This window comes from Dromaius novaehollandiae, chromosome 34 (assembly GCF_036370855.1).
Source record: "Dromaius novaehollandiae isolate bDroNov1 chromosome 34, bDroNov1.hap1, whole genome shotgun sequence".
Taxonomy (NCBI): domain Eukaryota; kingdom Metazoa; phylum Chordata; class Aves; order Casuariiformes; family Dromaiidae; genus Dromaius; species Dromaius novaehollandiae.
This window is the reverse complement of record NC_088133.1, coordinates 1270112-1292655: the sequence shown is the minus strand read 5'-3', so window position 1 is coordinate 1292655 and position 22544 is coordinate 1270112. Positions and strand designations below refer to the sequence as shown.

Below are 22544 nucleotides of genomic sequence, written 5' to 3'. Positions count from 1 at the left end.
CGGCTCTACCCAATCAGGGCCCTCGCTGCACCCCTTCCCGCTCCACCCACCCCAGGGGCTCGTCCAATGGGGTTGCAGCGCTGCCTGGATCCCAGGGGATCCCAGCGCGCTATTGGATAGAGGGGAAAGGGGGGGTCTGGGGCCACCGGGGGGGCACGGGGGTCCTTTGTGGGGGTCCCCGGGGTGTCCCCAACATGGGGGGGGACAGAGGGTCCCCAGGGTGTCCCCAACATGGGGGGGGGATATGGGGTCCCCAGGGTGTCCCCAACATGGGGGGGGACACGCAGGGTCCCCAGGGTGTCCCCATTTTGGGGGGGGGGGGGGGACATGCAGGGTCCCCCCCGGCTGGCGCCGGATGACAGGACACGGGGGCTGGGCGTGGATGACTTTACTGCCAGCTCCCGGCGCAGTGACACGCGTGACACAGCCCACGTGTGACACCGCCCATGGGTGACACGGTGGCCCACGCGTGACACGGTGGCCCACGGGTGACGCCGCGGCCCGGCCCGGCCGGGGCTCAGAGCTGGAGGAAGTCGGCGACGAAGACGGCGAGGATGCGGCCCAGGTTCTCCACGGTGGCCGGGTCCAGGTTGGCCTCGGTGTCCTCGGCCGTGTGCCACACGCGGGGGAACGGCGTGGGGATGAGGTGCAGCACCGGGACGCCTGCGGGTGCCACCACCGTGGGGTGACGCCGCCGCCGCCGCGGGGTTGGGGACGCCGCGGGGACGGGGACGGTACCTCGCTGCAGGAAGGGGACGTGGTCGTCCTCGACGGGCCCCGGCGCCGGGCCCGGCTGGAAGTACATCTGCTCCCGGGGGTGGGCGCGCAGCAGCCCCAGGTGGTGCAGCCGCTTCTCTGCCGCCGGCGCGGGGCAACGGGGACGGGCACGGAGCGGCACGGAGCGGCACGGAGCGGCACGGAGCGGCACGGAGCGGCACGGAGCGGCATCAGCACAGAGTAGCATGGACCAGCACGGATGAGCACGGAGGAGCACGGAGCAACACGGAGAAACACCGACGAGAATGGATGAGCGGAGATGAACACGGATGCGCAGAGACGAGCACGGAGGAACAAGAACACGGATGAGCACGGATGAACATGGGTGATCGTGGACCAGCGTGGACAAACACGGGTGAACACAGGCGAGGGTGGATGAGCACGGATGAACATGGATGAGCACGAACACGGATGAACACAGATGAGCATGGATGAACACGGATGAACCCGGTGAGCACGGATGAGCAGGGATGAACACCCATGAACATGGATGAACACGGACGAGCAGGGACGAACACGGATAAACACGGATGAGCGCAGGGTTCCCCCGCTGCCCCGGGGTGCTGGAGCTGCAACCCCGTCCCCCTTGTACCCATCCCGTCCCCCCCCCGGCCCTTGTCCCTGTCGCCCCTGTCCCCAGCCCCACGCCAGCCCTGTCCCCCCATCCCTGTCCTGTCCCCATCCCTGTCCTGTCCCCATCCCTGTGCCGTCCCCATCCCTGTGCCGTCCCCCTGTCCCCATCTCGTCCCCTCCCAGGTCCTTTTCCCTGTCCCCCTTGTCCCCATCCCTCTGCCATCCCCCATCCCCATGTCCCTTGTCCCCATCTTGTCCCCTCCCTGGTCCTCTTCCCCATCCCCCGTGTCCCAATCCCTCTGCCATCCCCTGTCCCTTGTCCCCACCTCATCCCCTCCCTGGTCCTCTTCCCCCACCCCCCTAAGCCCCTGTCCCCATCCCCAAGTTCCCTGTCCCCATCCCTGTCCCCGCGCTGTCCCCGCGCCCGGGGTACCGATGGCGACGAGCTGCAGGAACCAGGCGTGGGTGCGGGCGAAGTGGCTGTGGATGCGGGGCTCGGGGGCGCCCAGCAGGTCCAGCAGCACCAGCAGGCTCTGCGGGGACACGGGGGGACACAGGGGGACATGGGGGTCACCAGGGGACACGGCACACCGGGGACCGCGCAGGGGACACGCAACCCCCCCAGCTCGGGGATGCTGCGGTGACGGGCACTGGCACAGCTGTGACGCTGCAGTGACTGTGACCGGCAGGGCCCAGGTGCCACCGTGGGACCAACACACCTGGGGACACCACGGTGGCAGCTTCCACCGTGACCCAGGTGCCACCATGGCACTGACACACCTGGGGACACCACGGTGGCGGGTTCTACCGTGACCCAGGTGCCACCATGGGACCAACAAGTCTAGGGGACACCACAGTAGCAGGTTCCACCATAGCTAGGACACTGCAGTGGCACCTTCCACCACAACCCAGGTGCCACCACGGGACCGACACACTTGGGGACACCGTGGTGGCAGCTTCCACCATAGCTAGGACACCACAGTGGTGGGTTCCACCATGACCCAGGTGCCACCACGGCTCTGACACACTTGGGGACACTGCAGTGGCAGCTTCCACCATGACCCAGGTGCCACCACGGCTCTGACACACTTGGGGACACCACAGTGGCAGCTTCCACCATGACCCAAGCGCCACCACGGGACCAGCACACCTGAGAACACCATGGTGGCAGCTTCCACCACACCAGGGGACACCACGGTGGCAGGTGCCACGACCCAGGTGCCACCATTGGACCAACACACGTGGGGACACCACGGTGGCAGCTTCCACCATGACCCAGGTGCCACCATGGGACCGACACACCTGGGGACACCACGGTGGCAGGTTCCTCCACAGCTAGGACACCATGGTGGCAACTTCTACCACACCTGGGGACACCACAGTGGCAGCTTCCATCATGACCCAGGTGCCACCATGGGACCAACAGAACTGGAGACACCACAGTGGCAGCTTCCACCACGACCCAGATGTCACCACGGCTCTGACACACCTGGGGACACCGCGGCGGCGGCTTCCACCACAGCTAGGACACCACAGTGGTGGTTTCCACCATGACCCAGGTGCCACCATGGGACCGACACACCTGGGGACACCATGGTGGCAGGTTCCACCACAGCTAGGACACCATGGTGGCAACTTCTACCACACCTGGGGACACCACAGTGGCAGCTTCCATCATGACCCAGGTGCCACCATGGGACCAACAGAACTGGAAACACCACAGTGGCAGCTTCCACTGCGACCCAGGTGCCACCACGGCTCTGACACACTTGGGGACAACATGGTGGCAGCTTCCACCATAGCTAGGACACCATGGTGGCAACTTCTACCACACCTGGGGACACCACGGTGGCAGCTTCCACCGCGACCCAGGTGCCACCACGGCTCTGACACACGCGGGGACACCACGGTGGCAGCTTCCACCACACCAGGGGACACCGCGGTGGCAGCTTCCACTGCGACCCAGGTGCCACCACGGCTCTGACACACGTGGGGACACCACGGTGGCAGCTTCCACCACACCTGGGGACACCACAGTGGCAGCTTCCACTGCGACGAAGGTGCCACCACGGCTCTGACACACGTGGGGACACCGCGGTGGCAGCTTCCACCATAGCTAGGACACCACGGTGGCACGGCGGGGCCTCACCATGGCGCCGAGCTGGGTGCCGCCGGGGCGGTGGGGCGCGGCGGCCATGCGGGCGGCCAGGTGCCGGGCGCCGTAGAGCGAGTCGGCGGCGCTCCACTCGCCGAAGGCCTCCTCGCCGTCCAGGAAGAGCAGCTGCAGCGTCGTCTCGGCGCCCTGCGGCCACGCGGCGCCCCGTCACCGCGCGGGGCGGGCCCAGGCGTCCGGGTCTCGCGGCGGGGGGGGTGCGGGGGGGGGTACCTGGGCGGCGGCGGCGCGGAGGCGGGCGTCGAGGGCGGCGGCCAGCTCCAGCAGCAAGGCGCAGGGCAGCGCCGAGTCGGTGGCACCCACGAAGGGGCGGCCGCGGGCGTCGGGCGGCAGCGCCTTGCTGTCGTAGTGACAAGCCAGCGCCAGGCGCCGGCGGGCGCCCGGGGACGCCGTGGCCACCAGCGAGGCGAAAGCCACCGGCCCCCGCGGCGTTGCCGCCTCGAAGGCGTCCAGCTCCAGGTGCCACCCGGCCGCCAGGGCGCCCAGCCGGGCCGCCAGGTGCTGCGACGACGCCGGTGTCACCGCGGCGGCATCGGGGACGTCCCCGGTGTCCCCCACGGTGGTGGCACTCACCTGGCGGGCGGCGCGGCTGCCGGCGCTGCCGGGCACCCGGGGCCGCAGCAGGGGCCGCAGGAAGGCGTCGCGCAGCCGCCGCGGCTCCAGCGCCGCCGCCAGCTGCCGCAGCTCGGCCTCGGGGCGGCCCCCGGCCCCCCCGGGGTGCTGCGGGCGGCCCCCCCCCTGCCCGGGGGTGCTTCAGCGAGGGGAGGGACCCCCGGGGCACTGGGAGCCCCCCCCCCCCCCGGATGGTGACACCCCCCCGGATGGTGATGGGGACCCCGGGGACAAGGAGGGCCCCGGGACCGGGGGGTTGGTTTGGATGCTCGGGAGTGGTGGGACCCCCCCTGGGCCACTGGGACCCCCCCGGGGGCACCCAGATCCCCCCCCCGGCACCTCTGAAGGCACCGGGACCCCCAGACCCCCCCTCCTGGGGCACCCAGCCCCCCCCCAGGACATGGGGACCCCCCCCCAGGCACCCCTGAGGGCACCGGGACCCCCCTAGACCCCCAGATCCTCCTTCTGGGGCACCAGGACCCCCCTGGGGGCACCCAGACCCCCCCCCAGGCAGCCTCAAGGGCACCGGGACCCCCCTAGGGGAACCCAGACACCCCCCCGAGGATGGGGACCCCCCCCCAGGCACCCCTAAGGGTACCAGGGCCCCCCCGGACCCCCCCGGGGCACCCAGACCCCCCCCCCCAGGCACCTCCGAGGGCACCGGGACCCCCCTGGGGACACCTGGACCCCCCCCCCAGAGCATAGGGACCCCCCCAGGCACCCCAAGGGCACCGGGACCCCCCCAGGACCCCCAACCCCCCCCTCCCAGGGCACCGGGACCCCCCTGGACCCCCCCGGGGGCACCCAGATCCCCCCAAGTTACCCCGAGGGCACCGGGACCCCTCTCCGTACCCCCCCCCGGGGCACCGTGACCCCCCCACCGGGGGACTCAGCCCCCCCCGGGACACCGGCCCCCCCCCACCTCCCCGCTCACCGCGCTCCCGGCGGGGCCGCGCTCGCCCTGCGGCCAGGCCGCGTAGAGGAAGGCGGCGGCGGCCGCCAGCGCCAGCAGCAGCGGCAGCGGGCGGGGGCAGCGGCGGGGGGGCGGCGGGCACGGCCCCGCCCCGGGCACCGGCACCGGCACCGGCGCCGCCCGCCCGCGCCCCCCCCCCGCGCCGCCGCCGCGGGCCCGCCGGGCGCCCCCGGGGCCTGTCCGCATGGCGCGCGGGGCGGGGCCACGCACGAGGAGGGCGGGGCCACGCACGGGATGGGCGTGGCCAAGGCCCGGGGCGGGGCGCCGGCCCAGGTTGGGGCGGGGCTTCTCGTGGCCACGCCCCCTCGGCGGCCGGTGCGGCGGCCCCGCAGGTGCGCGCATGCGCAGAGCCCACGCACGGCTGTGTGTGCGCGCATCCCCCCCCCCCCCCCCCGTGGGGACGTGACCCCGGTTGGGGTGTCGCCTGGATGGGGACATGACCCTGGACAGGGATGTCACCTGGATGGGGATGTCACCCCAGGCAGGACGTCACCCGGATGGGGACCTAACCCTGGGCAGGATGTCACCTGGATGGGGATGTCACCCAGGATGGGGACATCACCCCAGTTGGGATGTCACCTGGATGGGGACATCACCCTGGACAGGGATATCACCCTGGATGGGGATGTCACCCTGGGCAGGGATGTCACCCTGGATGCGGACGTCACCCTGGATGGGGATGTCACCCCAGGCAGGATGTCACCTGGATGGGGATGTCACCCTGGATGGGGGCAGCACCCTGGGCAGGATGTCACCTGGATGGGGACCTCACCCTGGATGGGGATGCCACCCCGGACAGGGATATCACCCTGGATGGGGATGTCACCCCAGTTGAGATGTCACCTGGATGGAGACATCAGCCTGGATGGGGACGTCACCCTGGATGGGGACAGCACCCTGGGCAGGACGTCACCCTGGACCGCGCAGCTACCCCAGATGGGGACATCACCCCAGTTGGGATGTCACCCTGGACAGGACATCACCCCGGATGGGGACGTGACCCCAGATGGGGATGTCACCCTGGACTGGGCTGTCACCTTGCACAGGACGTCACCCTGGACAGGGACGTCACCCTAGCCTGGGGGATTACCCGGCATGGGGATGTCACCCCGGATGCAGTGTCACCCCAATGGGCATGTCGCCCGGCATGGGGACGTCACCTCAGACAGCACCTTAACCTCGGACAGGGTGTCACCCGGGACTGGGCTGTCACCTTGCACAGGACACCACTCTGGATGGGGGCATCACTGGGGACAGGTTGTCGCTCCAGTTGGGATGTCACCCAGGACAGGACGTCACCCTGCATGGGACCTCACCCTGGATGGAGATGTCACTCGGGATGGGGATGTCAGTGGGGACCAGTTGTCACGCTGGATGGGGATGTCACCCCAGACAGGGGTGTTGCTTGGGACAGGGCATCACCCCAGCTGGGACATCACCCAGGAGAGGACGTCACTCTGGATGGGGACATGACCCTGGATGGGGGTGTCACTGGGGACAGGTCATCACCCTAGTTGGGAGCTCACCCAGGACAAGATGTCACTCTGGATGGGACATCACCCTGGACGGGGACGTCACTGGAGACAGCTCATCACCCTAGGTGGGACATCACCCAGGACAGGACATCACTCTAGATGAGACCTCACCCTGGATGGGGACGTCACTGGGGACAGGTCGTCATCCCAGTTGGGATGTCACCCAGGAGAGGACGTCACTCTGGATGGGGGCGTCACTGGGGACAGGTCATCACCCTAGTTGAGACGTCACCCAGGACAGGATGTCACCCTGGATGGGACCTCATCCTGGACGGGGATGTCAGATGGGGATGTCACTGGGGACAGGACGTCACTCTGGACGGGGATGTCACTGGGGACAAGCCATGATCCCAGTAGGGACATCACCCAGGGCAGGACCTCACCCTGTCTGGGGACATGACCCAGCACACGATGTCCCCCCGTCCGAAGCCGTCCCCCGCGGCGACCACCCGCCGTCCCCCACCACGACGCCCCGCCGTGACGACCCGCCGCTCGTTTTTCCTTTCCGTTCTTTTTTCATCCCCGCCGCGCCGTCCCCCGTGCCACCGCCGCGTCCCCCCCCCCCCGGCCCCGCGTCCCCGCAGCGCCTCAGGGCCCGTCGCGGCGGCGGGCGGCGGGCCGGGCACCCGGCGGCACCCAGTTATTGTCGTGGAGGCCGAGGCGGCAGCCGGGCGCCTCGCGCTCGCCCCGCCGGCAGCAGAGCCAGTAGGAGCGGCCGTAGGGCAGGTCGTGGTGGTAGGGCTTGGGGTGCCAGCGGCACAGCGAGACGTCGCCCCGCGCGTACCGCTTCCGGCACTGCTTGCAGGGGTCGTCGCGGTAGAGCGGGTCGCGGTTCCAGCGCGAGTCGGCCGCCTGCACGCCGAAGGTCTCGATGATGGCCTTGAAGTAGTGGCAGGAGCACTTGAGGGCGGCCAGCGCCCGCGTGGGCAGGTAGCTGAAGATCTTCACCATGACGTGCTCGGGCAGCAGCAGCATGTACTGCCGCGGCTCCAGCAGCCGCTGGATCTTGAAGCGGATCTCCAGGAAGTCGTGCGAGACGTGCCGGTACAGGCGGCACAGCGAGGAGTCCGCCGGCGGTGGCGGCGGTGGCGGCGGTGACACGGTGGCGGTGGCCTCGGGGCTGTCGGCGGCCTCCTGGGGCGGCAGGAAGAGCTGCCCCGGCGGCGGCGGCGGCGGCTCGGCGCCCAGGCACACCGTCTCCTCCGTCACCGCCTTGCTGCTGTCCTTGCCCAGGAAGACGCACTCGTCCACCGCCCCCGTCACCACCACGTCCACGTGGAAGCCACAATCACGCACCGAGGAGGAGGAGGAGGAGGAGGAGGATGGCGGCGGCGTCTTCTCCTCGGCGTCGGTGGCCAGCAGCAGCTCCACGTCGGCGGGCAGCGCGTCGCGCGCGGGGCTCAGCAGCTGGTAGAGGTCGCAGGTGATCTTGTCCTTGGCGGCGAGGCCGGGCGGCGGGGCGGCGCGCGCCTCGCTGGAGATGCGGAAGGCGATGCGCACCTCGCCGGGCCGCGGCTCGGCGGCGGCGGCGGCGGTGGTGACGGCGCCGGTGGCACCGGGGGGACGCTGGCGCGACTCGAAGCGGGCCACCGCCTCGGCCACGCGGCGACACTCGTCCGCCACCAGCACCACGGGAGCCCCGGGCCCGGCGCGGGGCCGCTGCAGGGCCAGCGCCGCTCGCTGCTCCGCCAGCGCCACCAGCTCGGCCACCGAGAGCAGGTCGGGCGGCTCGGCGGAGCCCCGCGGCACCGGGCCGCCCGGCCCGGCCTTGGCGTTGGCGTCGGCGTCGGCATCGCCGCGCGAGCGCCGGCGCCGCTTGGCCTTGCAGCTCTCGCCGCCCCAGTTGCCCTTCACCTTCATGGTGCCGGCGCGGGCGCCGCCGCACTGGTGGGCCACGAAGAAGGCGATCTTCTCCTTGGTGTTGCCGGGCTTGATGACGTACCAGGTGTCGAGGAGCACGCGGCCCTCGTCGAGCGGCGGCGGCGGCGGCACCGGCGGCGGCGGCGGCGGCGTGTTCTCGGCGGCGGCGGCGGGGGCTTTGGGGGCGGCGGGCGGGCGGCGCGTGGCCCCCGGCGCCTGGTTCTGCGAGAAGGTGCCGAAGGGCCGCGGGCACCACAGCTGCACCGCGGCCGCCGCCTCCGGCTCCATCGGCGGCGGCACCGGCACCGCGGGGCAGCGCCCCGGCCTGCGGGGAGAGGGGACGCTGTGGCAGTGCTGCTGGCACGGGGACGGCACGGGGACGGGGATGGGGACGGGGACAGGGAGAGGAACGGGCACGGGGACAGCAGGAGGCACAGGGACAGAGAGAGATGTCAGGAGTGGGACAGGGATGGGGATGGGGACAGGGATGGGGACAGGGACAGCAGGATGGATGGGGATGGGGACAGAGATGTCAGGAGATGGACAGGGACAGGGACAGGGACAGGGATGGGGACAGGGATGGGATGGGGAGGATGGGAGGGATGGGGACAGGGACAGGGATGTCAGGAGGAGGACGGGGACAGGGATGGGGACAGGGATGGGGACAGGGATGGCAGGAGGGGGACAGGGATGGCAGGAGGGGGACAGGGATGGGCACAGGGATGGCAGGAGGGACACGGACGGAGATGGGGATGGCAGGAGGGACAGGGACAGAGATGGGGACAGCAGGAGGGGTGGGGACAGGGATAGGGATGTCAGGAGGGGGATGGGGATGGGGACAGGGATGGGGACAGGGACGGGCAGAGGGACAGCGGGAGGGATGGGGACGGGGATAGGGATGTCAGGAGGGGGACAGGGATGGGGACAGGGATGTTTGGAGGGGTGGGGACAGGGACAGGGATGTTTGGAGGGGGACAGGGACGGGAATGGGGACGGGGACAGGCACGGGGACGGCAAGATGGGGACAGGGACAGGGACAGCAGGAGGGACAGGGACGGGGACGGGGCTGGGGGAGCCGGCAACGGCCTGGGGCTGTTACCGGGCCGGGGGGGCAGTTACCAGGCTTGGGGGGGGGCCGTTACCGGGGCGACGGGGCCGTTACCGGGGCGACGGGCCGTTACCGCGGGAGCCGTTACCGCGCCCTGACCCCGGAGGCCCCGCCCCCTCCACGCGCCCCCAGGCCCCGCCCCCAGGCCGCCGGGCCCCGCCCCCTCCGCACCCCACCCCACCGCCGGGCCCCGCCCCCACCGCACACCTGCCCCGAAACGCCCCGCCCACCGCGGCGAGGCCCCGCCCTCCCCGCGCGCACCTACCCGGCGAGGCCCCGCCCCCTCCCCGCACGCCCCCCCCCACACCCCCGCGAGGCCCCGCCCCCTCCGCGCCCCTCACCGGGCAGCGACGGCGGCCGCGCGGCTCCGGCTCCGGCGCGCGCTCCGCCCCCTGGCGCGGGCCGCGGCGGGGCGGGCCGCGCCCTTAAAGCGGCCGCGGCCACAGCCGGCGGTGGGACCCCGCCCCACGCGTCGCCGCGGCCCTTTTAACCGCCGGCGGCACCGGCAGCGCCGGCCGTTTGTTGACAGCCGCCTGCATGGCGGCGGCAGCCAATGAGAAGGCGGCGTTCGGGGCATGCCCATATATGGATGGCGGCGAGCCTGCTGCGGGGGGGGGCCCGCCGCTCCGGCGCGGCCGGCACCGAAGGGGCGGGGCCAGAGAGAGGGGGCGGGGCCTAGGAGGGGCGGGGCCACGTGAAACACCGGCACGGACCGGCCCTCGTGTGACACCGACACGGACCGGCCCCGCTGTGACACCGGCGCGGACTGGCCCGGCCCTCGTGTGACACCGGTCCCGCCCGGCCCCTCGTGTGACAGGAGGCCCCGCCCCGCCGTTCCCGGCGCCGCTCCCGCCCCTCCCCGGGGCCCCGCCGCGGTAGCACTGCCCCCCCGCGAGCCCTCGGGCACCCCCGGGCGCCACCACCCCGCCGCCGGCCCCGCCCGCCGCCGCCGCCCCTCCCCCGCTCACCGGGCAGGTGCCAGGCGCCGCCGCTCCGCCTCTCCGCGGCGCTTCCGGGTGCCGCGCGCACGCGCCGCCCCGCCCCGCGCATGCGTCGCGGAGCCTCATGGGAGCTGTAGTCCGCGACGCGCCGGCTCCCGCGCTCTGCGCATGCGCCGCGAGGCCTCATGGGAACTGTAGTCCGCACCGCGCCGGCTCGGAGGCTCCGCGCATGCGCCCCGGCGCCTCATGGGAAATGGAGTCCGGGGCCCCCTGGAGTGCCCCCCTCCCCCGGTGACAGGGACCTCAGGGACCCCCCCCCCGCGCACCCAGTGTCACCTAGGATCAACCCCAGGGCCCCCAGTAACCCCCACGACCCCCCCCAGGGGCCCCCCGGGGCCCCCAGTGTCACCCAGTGCCCCCCCAGGGTCCCCCAGTGCCCCCCCCGTGTCACCAGTGCCCTCCCAGGCCTTGGTGCCCCCATGAAACCGCAGGAGCCGCTCCGGCATGTGACAGGTTTCTTGGGGTACAGCCGCAGGGACAGCCGCGGGGATATGGGGTACCGCTGCGAGGACGCAGGCCACAACCGCGGCGGCGGGGGGTACAGCTGTGGGGTACAACCGTGGGGGACAACCGCAGGGGCGGGGGGTACAACCGTAGGTTATGACTGGGATACAACCATGGGGTACAGCTGCAAGGACACAGGGTACAACCACGGGCACGCCACGTACAGCCGCTGGGTACAATCATGGGGACGCAGGGTACAACCGCAGGGTACAACCGCAGGGTACAACCGCAGGGACACCGGGGCCCCCCCAGCCTGGCCCCCAGCCCCTCCCCCGGCACCCCAGGGTGCCAGAGACCCCCCCAGGGTGTTGGGACCCCCCCCAGACCCCCAGGGGCCCCTGACCCCCCCCGGCACCCTGAGGGGTCTGGGACCCCCGGACCCCCCCAGGAGCCCCCCGGACCCCCCCAAGGTGCTGGGGACCCCCCCGACCTCCCCCCAAGCACCCCGAGGTGTCAGGACCCCTCCCAGACACCCCCCTCGCCCCCCCCAGCCCCAAGATGTTGGGGACCCCCAGGACCCCCCCCAAGCCCCCCAGCACCCCTCCAGCCCCCCAAGGTGCTGGGGACCCCCAAGGGCCCTAGACCCCCCCCCTCAAGCCCCCCCAGGCCCCAGGGTGCTGGGCCCCCCCAGCCCCCTCAGCAGGAGGTGTCGGCGGGGGGGGCGGAGGGCAGGGGGGTGCCGGGGGGGGGCGCCGGGGGGGGCCGGGGCGGCACTGCCGCCATCTGCGCCGCACCTCGGCCTGCACCTGTTGGGGGGGGGGGCACCGGCCTGCTGCACCCGCTGCACCCACCCACCTGCACCCGCTGCACCCGCTGCATGGCACCCGCTGCACCCACCCACCTGCACCCGCTGCACCCGCTGCATGGCACCCGCTGCATGCACCCACCCATTGCATGCACCCACCCGCTGCACCCACTGCATGCACCCGCTGCACCCACCCACCTGCTGCATGGCACCCACTGCACCTGCTGCATGCACCCACCCATTGCATGCACCCACCCGCTGCACCCGCTGCATGGCACCCGCTGCACCCGCCCACCTGCACCCGCTGCATGGCACCCGCTGCACCCACCCACCTGCTGCATGGCACCCACTGCACCCGCTGCATGCACCCACCCATTGCATGCACCCACCCGCTGCACCCACTGCATGCACCCGCTGCACCCACCCACCTGCTGCATGGCACCCACTGCACCCACTGCATGCACCGACACGCTGCACGCCACATGCACCAGCACACGGGCACCGCCATGCTACATGCAACACACGCTAACATGCTACACGTCACATGCTACACGCCCCAACATGCTACACAACACGCAGACACGCTACATGCTACATGCTACAGGCGCTGCCAGAACACGCCAACACGTGGCCCGGCACCGCGGCTGCTGCAGCACGGCGTGACATGGCGTGACACGGCCCAACATGCTCTGACACGGCCCAACACGCTCTGACACGGCCCAACACGCTCTGACATGCTCCAACACGCCCCGACACGCCACGGCCCCCACCTCCTTGTTGACGAAGCAGTAGAGGATGCTGACGATGAGGCCCTGGGGGGAGGGGGGGGGCTCAGGGGTGCAGCCACGCACGCACACGCGTGTGCACACGCTCGGACACGCGTGCCCGCACTCAACATGCATGCACATGGCTGCACACGCATGTGCCCGTGCTTGGACACGTGTGCCCGTGCGTGCACCCACTCAGCTACGCACGCACGGGCACCTGCCCATGCTGGGACACGCGTGTCGGGGTGCGCGCACACACACACACATGCGTGTCAGGGCACGCGCACACACACACACACGCGTGCACACGCGTGTGCGCACACCTGGCAGGAGGAGAGGAGCAGCTGGAGCAGCAGGCGGCCCTGGCGCAGGGCCCCCCGCGCCGGCTCCTCGGCCACCAGGGCGAAGGCCACCTCGTGCACCCCCAGCAGCGGCACCAGCGTCAGCGTCGAGCGCGCCAGCCTGCGCCCGGGGACACCCGGGGACACCCAGGGGACACCCAGGGGACACCACGGGCACGGGGACACCACGGGGACACCACACGGACACCAGAGGGACAGGGACAGCATGGGGACGGGGATGGGGACACAACAGGGACCAGGATGGGAATGGGGGCAGGACAGGGATAGGGACATCACGGGGACACCACAGGGACAGGACAGGGAGGGGGACAGGATGCGGAAACAATGGGGACCAGAATGGGGACAGGGATGGGAATGGGGACAGGACAGGGATGGGGACACCATGGGGACACCACGGGGACAGGACAGGAAGGGGGACAGGGATGGAGATGGGAGAAGGACACAACGGGGACAGGGACCAACAAGGACAAGGATGGGGACCAGGATGGGCAGCACATGGGGACAAGGGGACCAGGATGGGGACAGGGACATGAGGGGGACAGGAATGGGGACAGGCATGGGATGGGGACAGGCATGGGGACATTATAAGCACTTGGACAGGACAGGACATGGTCCTGCTGCCACCCCATGTCCCCGTGTCCCCGCACCCCAGGGACCCCTGTGCCCGACGGCCCCCATGTCCCTGGGGGCTCTGTGTCCTCGTCCCTGTTGTCCCCTGTGTCCCATGTCCCCTGCCCCCCTTTCCTCATCCCGTCTGTGTCCCCTTTCCCATGTCCCCAGCCCCATGGCCCACACCGTGTCCCACGTCCCCTGTCCTGTGTCTCACATCCCATGTCCCCCCTTGTGTCCCTGTGTCCCCCATCGTGTCCCTGTGTCCCCCATCCCCGTGGCCCATCCTGTGTCTCCCACCTTGTGTGTCCCCTGTGTCCTGGTCGTGTCCCCACCATGTGCCCGTGTCCTCCACCGTATCCCTGCTGTGTCCTGTGTGCCATGTCCCCGTGTCCCCACCGGGTCCCTGCTGTGTCCCATGTCCCTGTGTGTCCCTATCATGTCCCTGCCATGTCCCTGTGTCCCCAGTGTCCCATGTCCCTGCCATGTCCCATGTCCCCATGTCCCCACCACATCCCGTGTCCCCGCCGTGTTCCCGTGTCCCGTGTCCCCCCGTGTCCCCCCGTGTCCCCATGTCCCCGCCGTGTCCCTTGTCCCCCCAGGGTCCCCACCGCAGGCGGTAGTCGGAGCAGCGCAGCTGCTGCGCCCGCAGCTTGGCTACCAGGATGCGGAGGATGCGCACAAAAAGCACGAAGTTCACCTGCGGGGACGTCACCCCCCCGTGTCACCCCCCCCTCAGTGTCCCCCCGGTGTCCCCCCCGCGACGTCCCCCCCCGGGACGTCCCCTCGTGTGACATCCCCCTGAGATGGCGATGTCCCATGACGTCCCCCCATGACACATTTCCCCCCCCCGTGACCCCCGCCCCCCCCGTGGTGACACCCCCCCCACAATGGCCCCCCATGATGGTGACACCCCCCCACAACACGTGTCCCCTGCGATGTGCCCCCCCCACGATGCATGTCCCCCGTGATGGGGACATGGCCCCCCACAACATGGCCCCCCCATGACATGACCCCCCCCACGATGCACCCCCCCAACAGCAATGTCCCCCCATGACATGTCCCCCCCCCACAACAATGATGTCCCCTGTGATGTCCCCCCACAATGGTGACAGCCCCCTGCGATGTGTCCCCCCCCGATGGTGATGTCCCCCTTTGATGGTGACCCCCCCGCGACGTGTCCCCCCCCCACACGCACGGCCACGGCGAGCAGGATGGGGCAGCGGATGATCCACCAGAAGGGAGCCCGGTCCGTGCGCTCCCAGCACCTGCGGCGGCCGGGGGGGACACAGGGGACACGGGGGGGGACACCAGGACACAGGGAGATGGTGGGGACATGGGGGGACATGGGGGGACACCGGGGACATGGGGGATACAGGGGACATAGAGGACATGGGGGGGATGTGGGGACATGGGGGGGGCACCAGGACAGAGGGGGATGGTGGGGACACAGGGGGACAGGGATGCCGAGGAGACACAGGGACAAGGGGGACATGGCAGGGGCACCAGGACATGGGGGGATGGTGGGGACACGGGGGGGACAGGAGGACGCAGCGGGGACATGGGTGGAAATGGAGAGTGACGGAGTGGCACGGGACAGCACGCGGTGCCACACGCGCCACACGGAGCCTCATGGAGCCATGCAGAGTCACACGGAGCCACATGGCACCACGCAGAGCCACATGGAGCCATGCAGAGTCACACGGAGCCACATGGCACCACGCAGAGCCACATGTGCCACGTGGTGCCACGTGGAGCCACATGGAGCCACGTGGTGCCACACAGAGTCAGGTGCACCAGGCAGAAGCACGTGGAGCCACGTGCACCACGCAGAGCCACATGTGCCACGTGGAGTGACACGGAGCCACACGGCACCACATAGAGCCACATGGAGCCACACGGAGCCATGTGGAGCCACGTGGCACCATGCAGAGTCACACGGAGCCACGTGCATCACGTGGAGCCACACGGCACCATGCAGAGCCCCGCGGAGCCACACGGTGCCACGCGGAGCCACATGTGCCATGCAGAGCCACGTGCACCATGCTGAGCCATGCAGAGCCATGTGCACCAGACGGAGCCTCAGGGAGCCACGCAGAGCCACGCGGAGCCACGTGGTGCCACGCAGAGCCACGTGCACCATGCAGAGCCTCATGGAGCCACGCAGAGCCACACGGAGCCACGTGGTGCCACATGACACCATGCAGAGCCACGTGGTGCCACGCGCAGCCACGTGCACCACGCAGAGCCACATGGAGCCACGCAGAGCCACATGGTGCCACGCGGAGCCACGTGGCACCATGCAGAGCCACATGGAGCCACATGACACCATGCAGAGCCACGTGGCACCATGCAGAGCCATGTGCACCAGACGGAGCCTCAGGGAGCCACGCAGAGCCACGGGGAGCCACGTGGTGCCACACAGAGCCACGTGCACCAGGCAGAGCCTCATGGAGCCATGCAGAGCCACACGGAGCCACGTGGAGCCATGCAGAGCCATGTGGAGCCACACGCACCAGGTAGAGCCACGTGGAGCCACGCAGAGCCACACGGAGCCACACGGAGCCACATGACACCATGCAGAGCCACATGGTGCCACGCGCAGCCACGTGCACCAGGCAGAGCCTCATGGAGCCATGCAGAGCCACATGTGCCATGCAGAGCCACACGGAGCCACGTGGAGCCACATGTGCCATGTGGAGCCACATGGCACCACGCAGAGCCACACGGAGCCACATGGCACCATGCAGAGCCACATGGTGCCACGCGCAGCCACGTGCACCACGCAGAGCCACACGGAGCCACATGCACCAGACGGAGCCCCGTGGTGCCATGCAGAGCCACACGGAGCCACACGGAGCCACACGGAGCCCCGCGCTGTCCCGCTCACCGCTCGTTCTCGTAGAGGTAGCGCACGACCACCCAGGGCGCCACGAAGAGCACGGGGGCACCTGGGGGGCCGGGCATGTGAGGGGGCGGTGGCCCCGTCCCCACGGCGTCCCTGTCCCCAAGGCGTCCCCATCCACACCCCCACGGCATCCCCGTCCCCACAGCGTCCCCATCCACACCCCCGTGGCGTCCATGTCCCCACGGGGTCCCCATCCCTGTCCCCATCCCTGTCCCTGTCCCCATCCCCATGGTGTCCCCATCCACGCCCCCACAGTGTCCCTGTCCCCATGGTGTCCCCATCCCTGTCCCTGTCCCCATCCCCATGGTGTCCCCATCCACGTCCCCACAGTGTCCCTGTCCCCATGGGGTCCCCATCCCTGTCCCCATCCCCGTCCCCATCCCCATGGTGTCCCCATCCACGTCCCCACAGTGTCCCTGTCCCCATGGGGTCCCCATCCCTGTCCCCATCCCTGTCCCTGTCCCCACGGTGTCCCCATCCACGTCCCCACAGTGTCCCTGTCCCCACGGGGTCCCCATCCCTGTCCCCATCCCCATCCCCATGGTGTCCCCATCCATGTCCCCACAGTGTCCCTGTCCCCATGGGGTCCCCATCCACGTCCCCACAGTGTCCCTGTCCCCATGGGGTCCCCATCCCTGTCCCCATCCCTGTCCCTGTCCCCATGGTGTCCCCATCCACACCCCCACAGTGTCCCTGTCCCCACAGGGTCCCCATCCCGGTCCCCGCAGTGTCCCCATCCCCACAGTGTCCCCGTCCCCACGGGGTCCCCATCCCGGTCCCCACGGCGTCCCCGTCCCCGCAGCGTCCCCGGCGGCGGCTCACCCCAGCCGAGCAGCAGGTAGGCGGGCAGGCAGCGCTCCTCGGGGGCGGCCATGCGGGCCAGCAGCGCGTGCAGGTGCAGCCCCTCCACCAGCAGCCACGAGTAGTTGGCGCCCACGCAGTACTGCGCCAGCGCCTGCGCCGCCCGGCAGCCCGCCGCCCCCTGCGCGGGCCGCTGCAGCCGCCACCCACGGCACCCGCCACCCACGGCACCCGCCGCCCACGGCACCCGCCGCCCATTGCACCCATTGCATGCACAACCCATTGCACCCGCCACCCAGAGCACTCATTGCATGCACAACCCATTGCACCCGCCGCCCATTGCACCTGCCGCCCGTTGCACCCGCCGCCCATTGCACCCGCTGCCCATTGCACCCGCCGCCCATTGCACCCATTGCACCCGCCGCCCATTGCACCCGCCGCCCATTGCACCCATTGCATGCACAACCCGTTGCACCCGCCGTCCAGAGCACCTGCCGCCCAGAGCACCTGCCGCCCATTGCACCCGCCGCCCATTGCACCCATTGCATGCACAACCCGTTGCACCCGCCGTCCAGAGCACCCGCCGCCCAGAGCACCTGCCGCCCATTGCACCCGCCGCCCAGAGCACCCACTGCATGCACAACCCATTGCACCCGCCGCCCAGAGCACCCACCTCCCAGAGCATCCATTGCATGCACAACCCATTGCACCCAGTGCCCGTCACACCCATTGCACCCGCCACCCATTGCACCCACCACCCATTGCACCTGTTGCCCATTGCACCTGTTGCCCGTTGCACCCACTGCCCGTTGCACCCACTGCATGTGCAACCCATTGCACCCGCCATCCATTGCACCCATTGTATGTGCAACCCATTGCACCCACTGCCTGTTGCACCCAACATCCATTGCACCCATTGCACACACCACCCATTGCACCCACCACCCCTTGCACCCACTGCCTGTTGCACCCATTGCACGCACAACCCATTGCACCCAGTGCCCGTCACACCCATTGCACCCACCACCCATTGCACCTACTGCCTGTTGCACCCATTGCACGCACAACCCATTGCACCCATTGCATGCGCAACCCATTGCACCCAACGCCCGTTGCACCCAACACCCATTGCACCCAATGCACCCAACGCCCGTTGCACCCACCACCCATTGCACCCAACGCCCGTTGCACCCAACACCCATTGGACCCATTGCACCCAACGCCCGTTGCACCCAACACCCATTGCACCCATTGCAGCCAACGCCCGTTGCACCCAACGCCCGTTGCACCCAACGCCCGTTGCACCCATTGCATGCACCCCCCATTGCATGCACCCATCGCACCCACCGCCCCCGTGGCACCCCTCTCCCCTCGCACCCGCCGCCCCCGGCGCCCGGGCGGGCGCTACCTGCTCGCCGAGGAGCTGGAAGAAGTCGCGGGGGGCGGGGGGGGCGGGGGGGGCGCGGGGCAGGTGACGCCGCAGCAGCGCGTCCCGCGCCAGGATGGCGCCCGCCCGCAGCACGAACGAGGCAAACAGGTTGGCGTGGATGTAGTTGCGGGTGCAGCGCAGGCGCCTGCGGGCGGAGGGGTGGCAGCACCCGCGGGCCCCGGCGTCCGGCCCCCACCCCGGGCCCCCCCGGGTGCTACCTGAACAGCAGCAGCAGCAGCAGCGCCAGCAGCAGTGCCACCAGCGACAGGGAGTAGCCCACGGTGTAGACGAGGCGGAACTGCTCCAGCAGCCAGGCCTGACGCTGCGGGGATGGGCGGCGAGGTGCTGGCTCAGCCCCGGCACCGCGCGGCACGACGCAGCGCCGCGGGGCACCGTGCAACGCGGCACAGGGCTGCGTGGAGCGATGCAGCGCCATGCAACGCGGCACGGCACGATGCAACGCCGTGCAACGCGGCGCAGGGCTGCGTGGAGCGATGCAGCGCCGTGCAACGCGGCACGGCACGATGCAACGCCGTGCAACGCGGTGCGGGGCTGCATGGAGCGATGCAGCGCCGTGCAACGCGGCACGGCACGATGCAGCACCGTGCAACGCGGCGCAGGGCTGCATGGAGCGATGCAGCGCCGTGCAACGCAGCACGGCACGATGCAGCACCGTGCAACGCGGCGCAGGGCTGCATGGAGCGATGCAGCGCCGTGCAACGCGGCACGGCACGATGCAACGCTGTGCAACGCGGCGCAGGGCTGCATGGAGCGATGCAGCGCCGTGCAACGCGGCACGGCATGATGCAGCACCGTGCGATGCGGCGTGGCACTGCGCGGCATGATGCAGCACGGCACGGCGCAGCACGTGTCACCGCATGGGGACACGCGGCACGGGGACGCGCAGGCCACCGCGGCGCGGCGCGGCCGGGCTCACCTGCAGCGGCGGCTCCGGCTCCGGGTCCTCGCACTGCGCGTGGTCGCGCCACGGCAGCCCCGACTCGTCCGTCACCCACTGCGCGTCCGCGCCGCAGCGCCGGGCCACCACGCCGCCCTGCACTGGTGCCGCAGCCCCGCCGCCGTCAGCCCCCCGCGGCCTCCCCCCCCCCCGCGCCCGGCACCCATGCATGGGGCACCCAGCATGCACGATGCACCCGGCACCCCACAACACGCACCCGTGCATGCTGCACCCTGCAACCTGCACCCATGCACCATGCACACAGCACCCATGCGCCCAGCACCCATGCACGATGCACCCAGCACCCATGCACGATGCAGCCGGCATGCACGGCCGTGCACCCTGCACCCATGCACAATGCACCCTGCACCCATGCACGATGCAACCCGCACCCATGCACGATGCACCCAGCGCCCATGCACGATGCACCCAGCATCCCATGCACGATGCACCCAGCACACATGCACGATGCAGCCAGCATGCACGGCCATGCACCCTGCACCCATGCACGATGCACCCTGCACCCATGCACGATGCAACCCGCACCCATGCACGATGCACCCAGCACCCATGCACGATGCACGATGCAGCCGGCATGCACGGCCATGCACCCTGCATCCATGCACGATGCAACCCGCACCCATGCACGATGCACCCAGCACCCATGCACGATGCACCGCGCCCCCCCCGCATCCCCCCCGCTACCTCGGTGGTGCCAGGGCAGGTACCAGGGGCAGGGTGCCATGGCGGTGCTGTTGGGTGCCGCGTCGCCCCAGCACACGTACATGTCGAAGCTGCGGTTGCAGACGGGGCCTGGCGGCGGTGGCGGGGGGGGGTCAGGGCTCACGGGTGCCCGTGTCCCCCCCCTCCGGTGTCCCCCCCCAGGGCCCCGTGCCGCTCACCGGGTGCCGGCGGGTCGTGCCGCAGCCGCAGCTCGCAGGCGCGTCGGTACTGCCGCCAGGCCGCCAGCGTGTCCTCGGCCGAGCGCTCGCCCTGCGGGGCCCCCCGGGTGCTGGGTGCCCCGTCCTGCACCCGGCGCTGGGGACCTGCACCCTGCCCTGCACCCACTGCTGGGTGCCCCGTCCTGCCCTGCACCCGGCGTTGGGGACCTGCACCCTGCCCTGCACCCACTGCTGGGTGCCCCATCCTGCATTTGGTGCTGGGGACCTGCACCCTGCCCTGCACCCACTGCTGGGTGCCCCATCCTGCCCTGCACCCGGCGCTGGGGACCTGCACCCTGCCCTGCACCCACTGCTGGGTGCCCCATCCCGCCCTGCACCCGGCGTTGGGGACCTGCACCCTGCCCTGCACCCACTGCTGGGTGCCCCATCCTGCATTTGGTGCTGGGGACCTGCACCCTGCCCTGCACCCACTGCTGGGTGCCCCATCCTGCCCTGCACCCGGCGCTGGGGACCTGCACCCTGCCCTGCACCCACTGCTGGGTGCCCCATCCCGCCCTGCACCCGGCGTTGGGGACCTGCACCCTGCCCTGCACCCACTGCTGGGTGCCCCATCCTGCCCTGCACCCGGCGTTGGGGACCTGCACCCTGCCCTGCACCCACTGCTGGGTGCCCCATCCTGCCCTGGGCACCCCCAGCCTACCCGGTGCTGGGCACCTTCATCCTGCACCCGGCGTTGGGGACCTGCACCCTGCCCTGCACCCGGTGCTGGGTGCCCCATCCTGCATTTGGTGCTGGGCACCTGCACCCTGCCCTGCACCCCGGACCAGCACCCGGTGCTGGGCACTGGCACCCCCTGGGCACCCGGTTCTGGGCCCCCATCCTGCCCTGCACCCAGGACTGGGAACCAGCACCCTGCCCTGCACCCGGTGCTGAGCACCCCCATCCTGCCCTGCACCCAGGACCATCACCTGGTGCTGGGGACCGGCACCCACTGGGCGCCCGGTGCTGGGTGCCCCCACCCTCCCCTGCACCCAGGACCGGTACCGGGTGCTGGGCACCGGCACCCACCGAGCACCCAGCACCCGCCAGGCATCGGGGGGCACCAGGACTGATCCCCGTTCCGGGGATCGGGGGGGGGGCCCGGGATGAGGGGGGTCTGGGGGGGACAGTGATGCTCCTGGGGGGTCCTGGTGTGACAGGGGGGTCCCAGGGAGTCCTGGGGGTCGTGGGGGGGGTCATGGGGGATCCGGGGGGGGTCTGGGGGCTCAGGGAGGGGTTCCCGGTTTGAAGGGGGGTCTCGGGGGGGGGTCTCAGCTGGGGGTCCCAGTATGGAAGGGGGTCCGAGGGGTCCCGGGGCTGGGAGGGGGTTCCGGTGAGATTGGGGGGGCCCAGAAGGATCCCAGGGGGATCTGGGGGGGGGGGTCTGGGGGCTCGGGGGGGTCCCGGTTTGAAGGGGGGGGTTCCGGGGTGGGTCTCAGAGGGGGGGTCCTGGTGCCGGTCCCGTTTAGGGAGGGGGGCAGTCCCGGTTTGGGGGAGGGTCAGAGGGGGGGGTCTCAGTGGGGGGGGGGCCGGTATTGGGGGGGTCCCAAGGGGGGGGGTCCCGTTTTGGGGGGGGGGGCTCCCGGTTTGCGGGGGGTTCGGGGGGGGTCCCGGGTCGGGTCCCGGTTGGGGGGGGGTCCCGGTTTGGGGGGGGGGTCCCGGGGTCTCACCTCGGTCCCCCGCAGCGCTCGGGCCAGCAGCGCCGCTCCCGCTCCGCGGCGGCCCATAGCGGCGGCGGCGGCGGCGGCGGCGGCGGCTCCGGGGCGGCGGCGCCTCCTCGGGGCGAAGCGGCAGCGCCCGTGGGCACCGGGCACCGGGCACCGGGCACCGGCCCCGCGGCAGGACCCGGCCCGACGGGGCGGCCCGCGGCGCCGCCTCCCGCCGCCGCTTTGACGCGCTCGTTGCCGG

At 71.0% G+C, this 22544-nt stretch overlaps 3 protein-coding genes across 8 annotated transcripts; all 3 read right to left on the bottom strand.

The window, feature by feature from the left end:
* Positions 1-372: 372 nt before the first annotated feature.
* QPCTL (glutaminyl-peptide cyclotransferase like) lies at positions 373-5342 on the bottom strand. Of its 4 annotated transcripts, XM_064503053.1 has the most exons (7): positions 5070-5341; positions 4097-4261; positions 3737-4024; positions 3500-3652; positions 1784-1883; positions 739-855; positions 373-663 (listed from the first exon to the last, which is right to left on the bottom strand). In XM_064503053.1, the coding sequence occupies exons 1-7, from the start codon at positions 5292-5294 to the stop codon at positions 518-520; spliced, it is 1194 nt and encodes a 397-aa protein (XP_064359123.1). In that variant the 5' UTR covers positions 5295-5341; the 3' UTR covers positions 373-517. The 4 variants fall into 4 exon arrangements, with proteins under 4 accessions (XP_064359123.1, XP_064359121.1, XP_064359122.1 ...); XM_064503051.1 differs by having other exon boundaries at positions 3737-4261; positions 5070-5342; XM_064503052.1 differs by having other exon boundaries at positions 3737-4243; positions 5070-5342.
* A 1779-nt stretch (positions 5343-7121) lies between these two features.
* Positions 7122-10690, bottom strand: FBXO46 (F-box protein 46). 3 transcript variants are annotated; one of them, XM_064503047.1, is made up of 2 exons: positions 9953-10276; positions 7122-8828 (listed from the first exon to the last, which is right to left on the bottom strand). In XM_064503047.1, exons 1-2 carry the CDS (start codon positions 10192-10194, stop codon positions 7232-7234), a joined length of 1839 nt encoding a protein of 612 aa, XP_064359117.1. In that variant the 5' UTR covers positions 10195-10276; the 3' UTR covers positions 7122-7231. The 3 variants fall into 3 exon arrangements, with proteins under 3 accessions (XP_064359117.1, XP_064359118.1, XP_064359120.1); XM_064503048.1 differs by lacking the exon at positions 9953-10276 and adding an exon at positions 10580-10690 and having other exon boundaries at positions 7125-8828; XM_064503050.1 differs by lacking the exon at positions 9953-10276 and adding an exon at positions 9646-9735 and having other exon boundaries at positions 7125-8828.
* A 1004-nt stretch (positions 10691-11694) lies between these two features.
* On the bottom strand, positions 11695-20841 carry GIPR (gastric inhibitory polypeptide receptor). Its single transcript, XM_064502969.1, has 12 exons — positions 20598-20841; positions 20401-20508; positions 19675-19796; positions 18956-19059; positions 18717-18882; positions 17330-17489; positions 16490-16550; positions 14798-14867; positions 14211-14299; positions 12952-13090; positions 12632-12673; positions 11695-11862 (listed from the first exon to the last, which is right to left on the bottom strand). The coding sequence occupies exons 1-12, from the start codon at positions 20839-20841 to the stop codon at positions 11695-11697; spliced, it is 1473 nt and encodes a 490-aa protein (XP_064359039.1).
* Positions 20842-22544: the final 1703 nt, after the last annotated feature.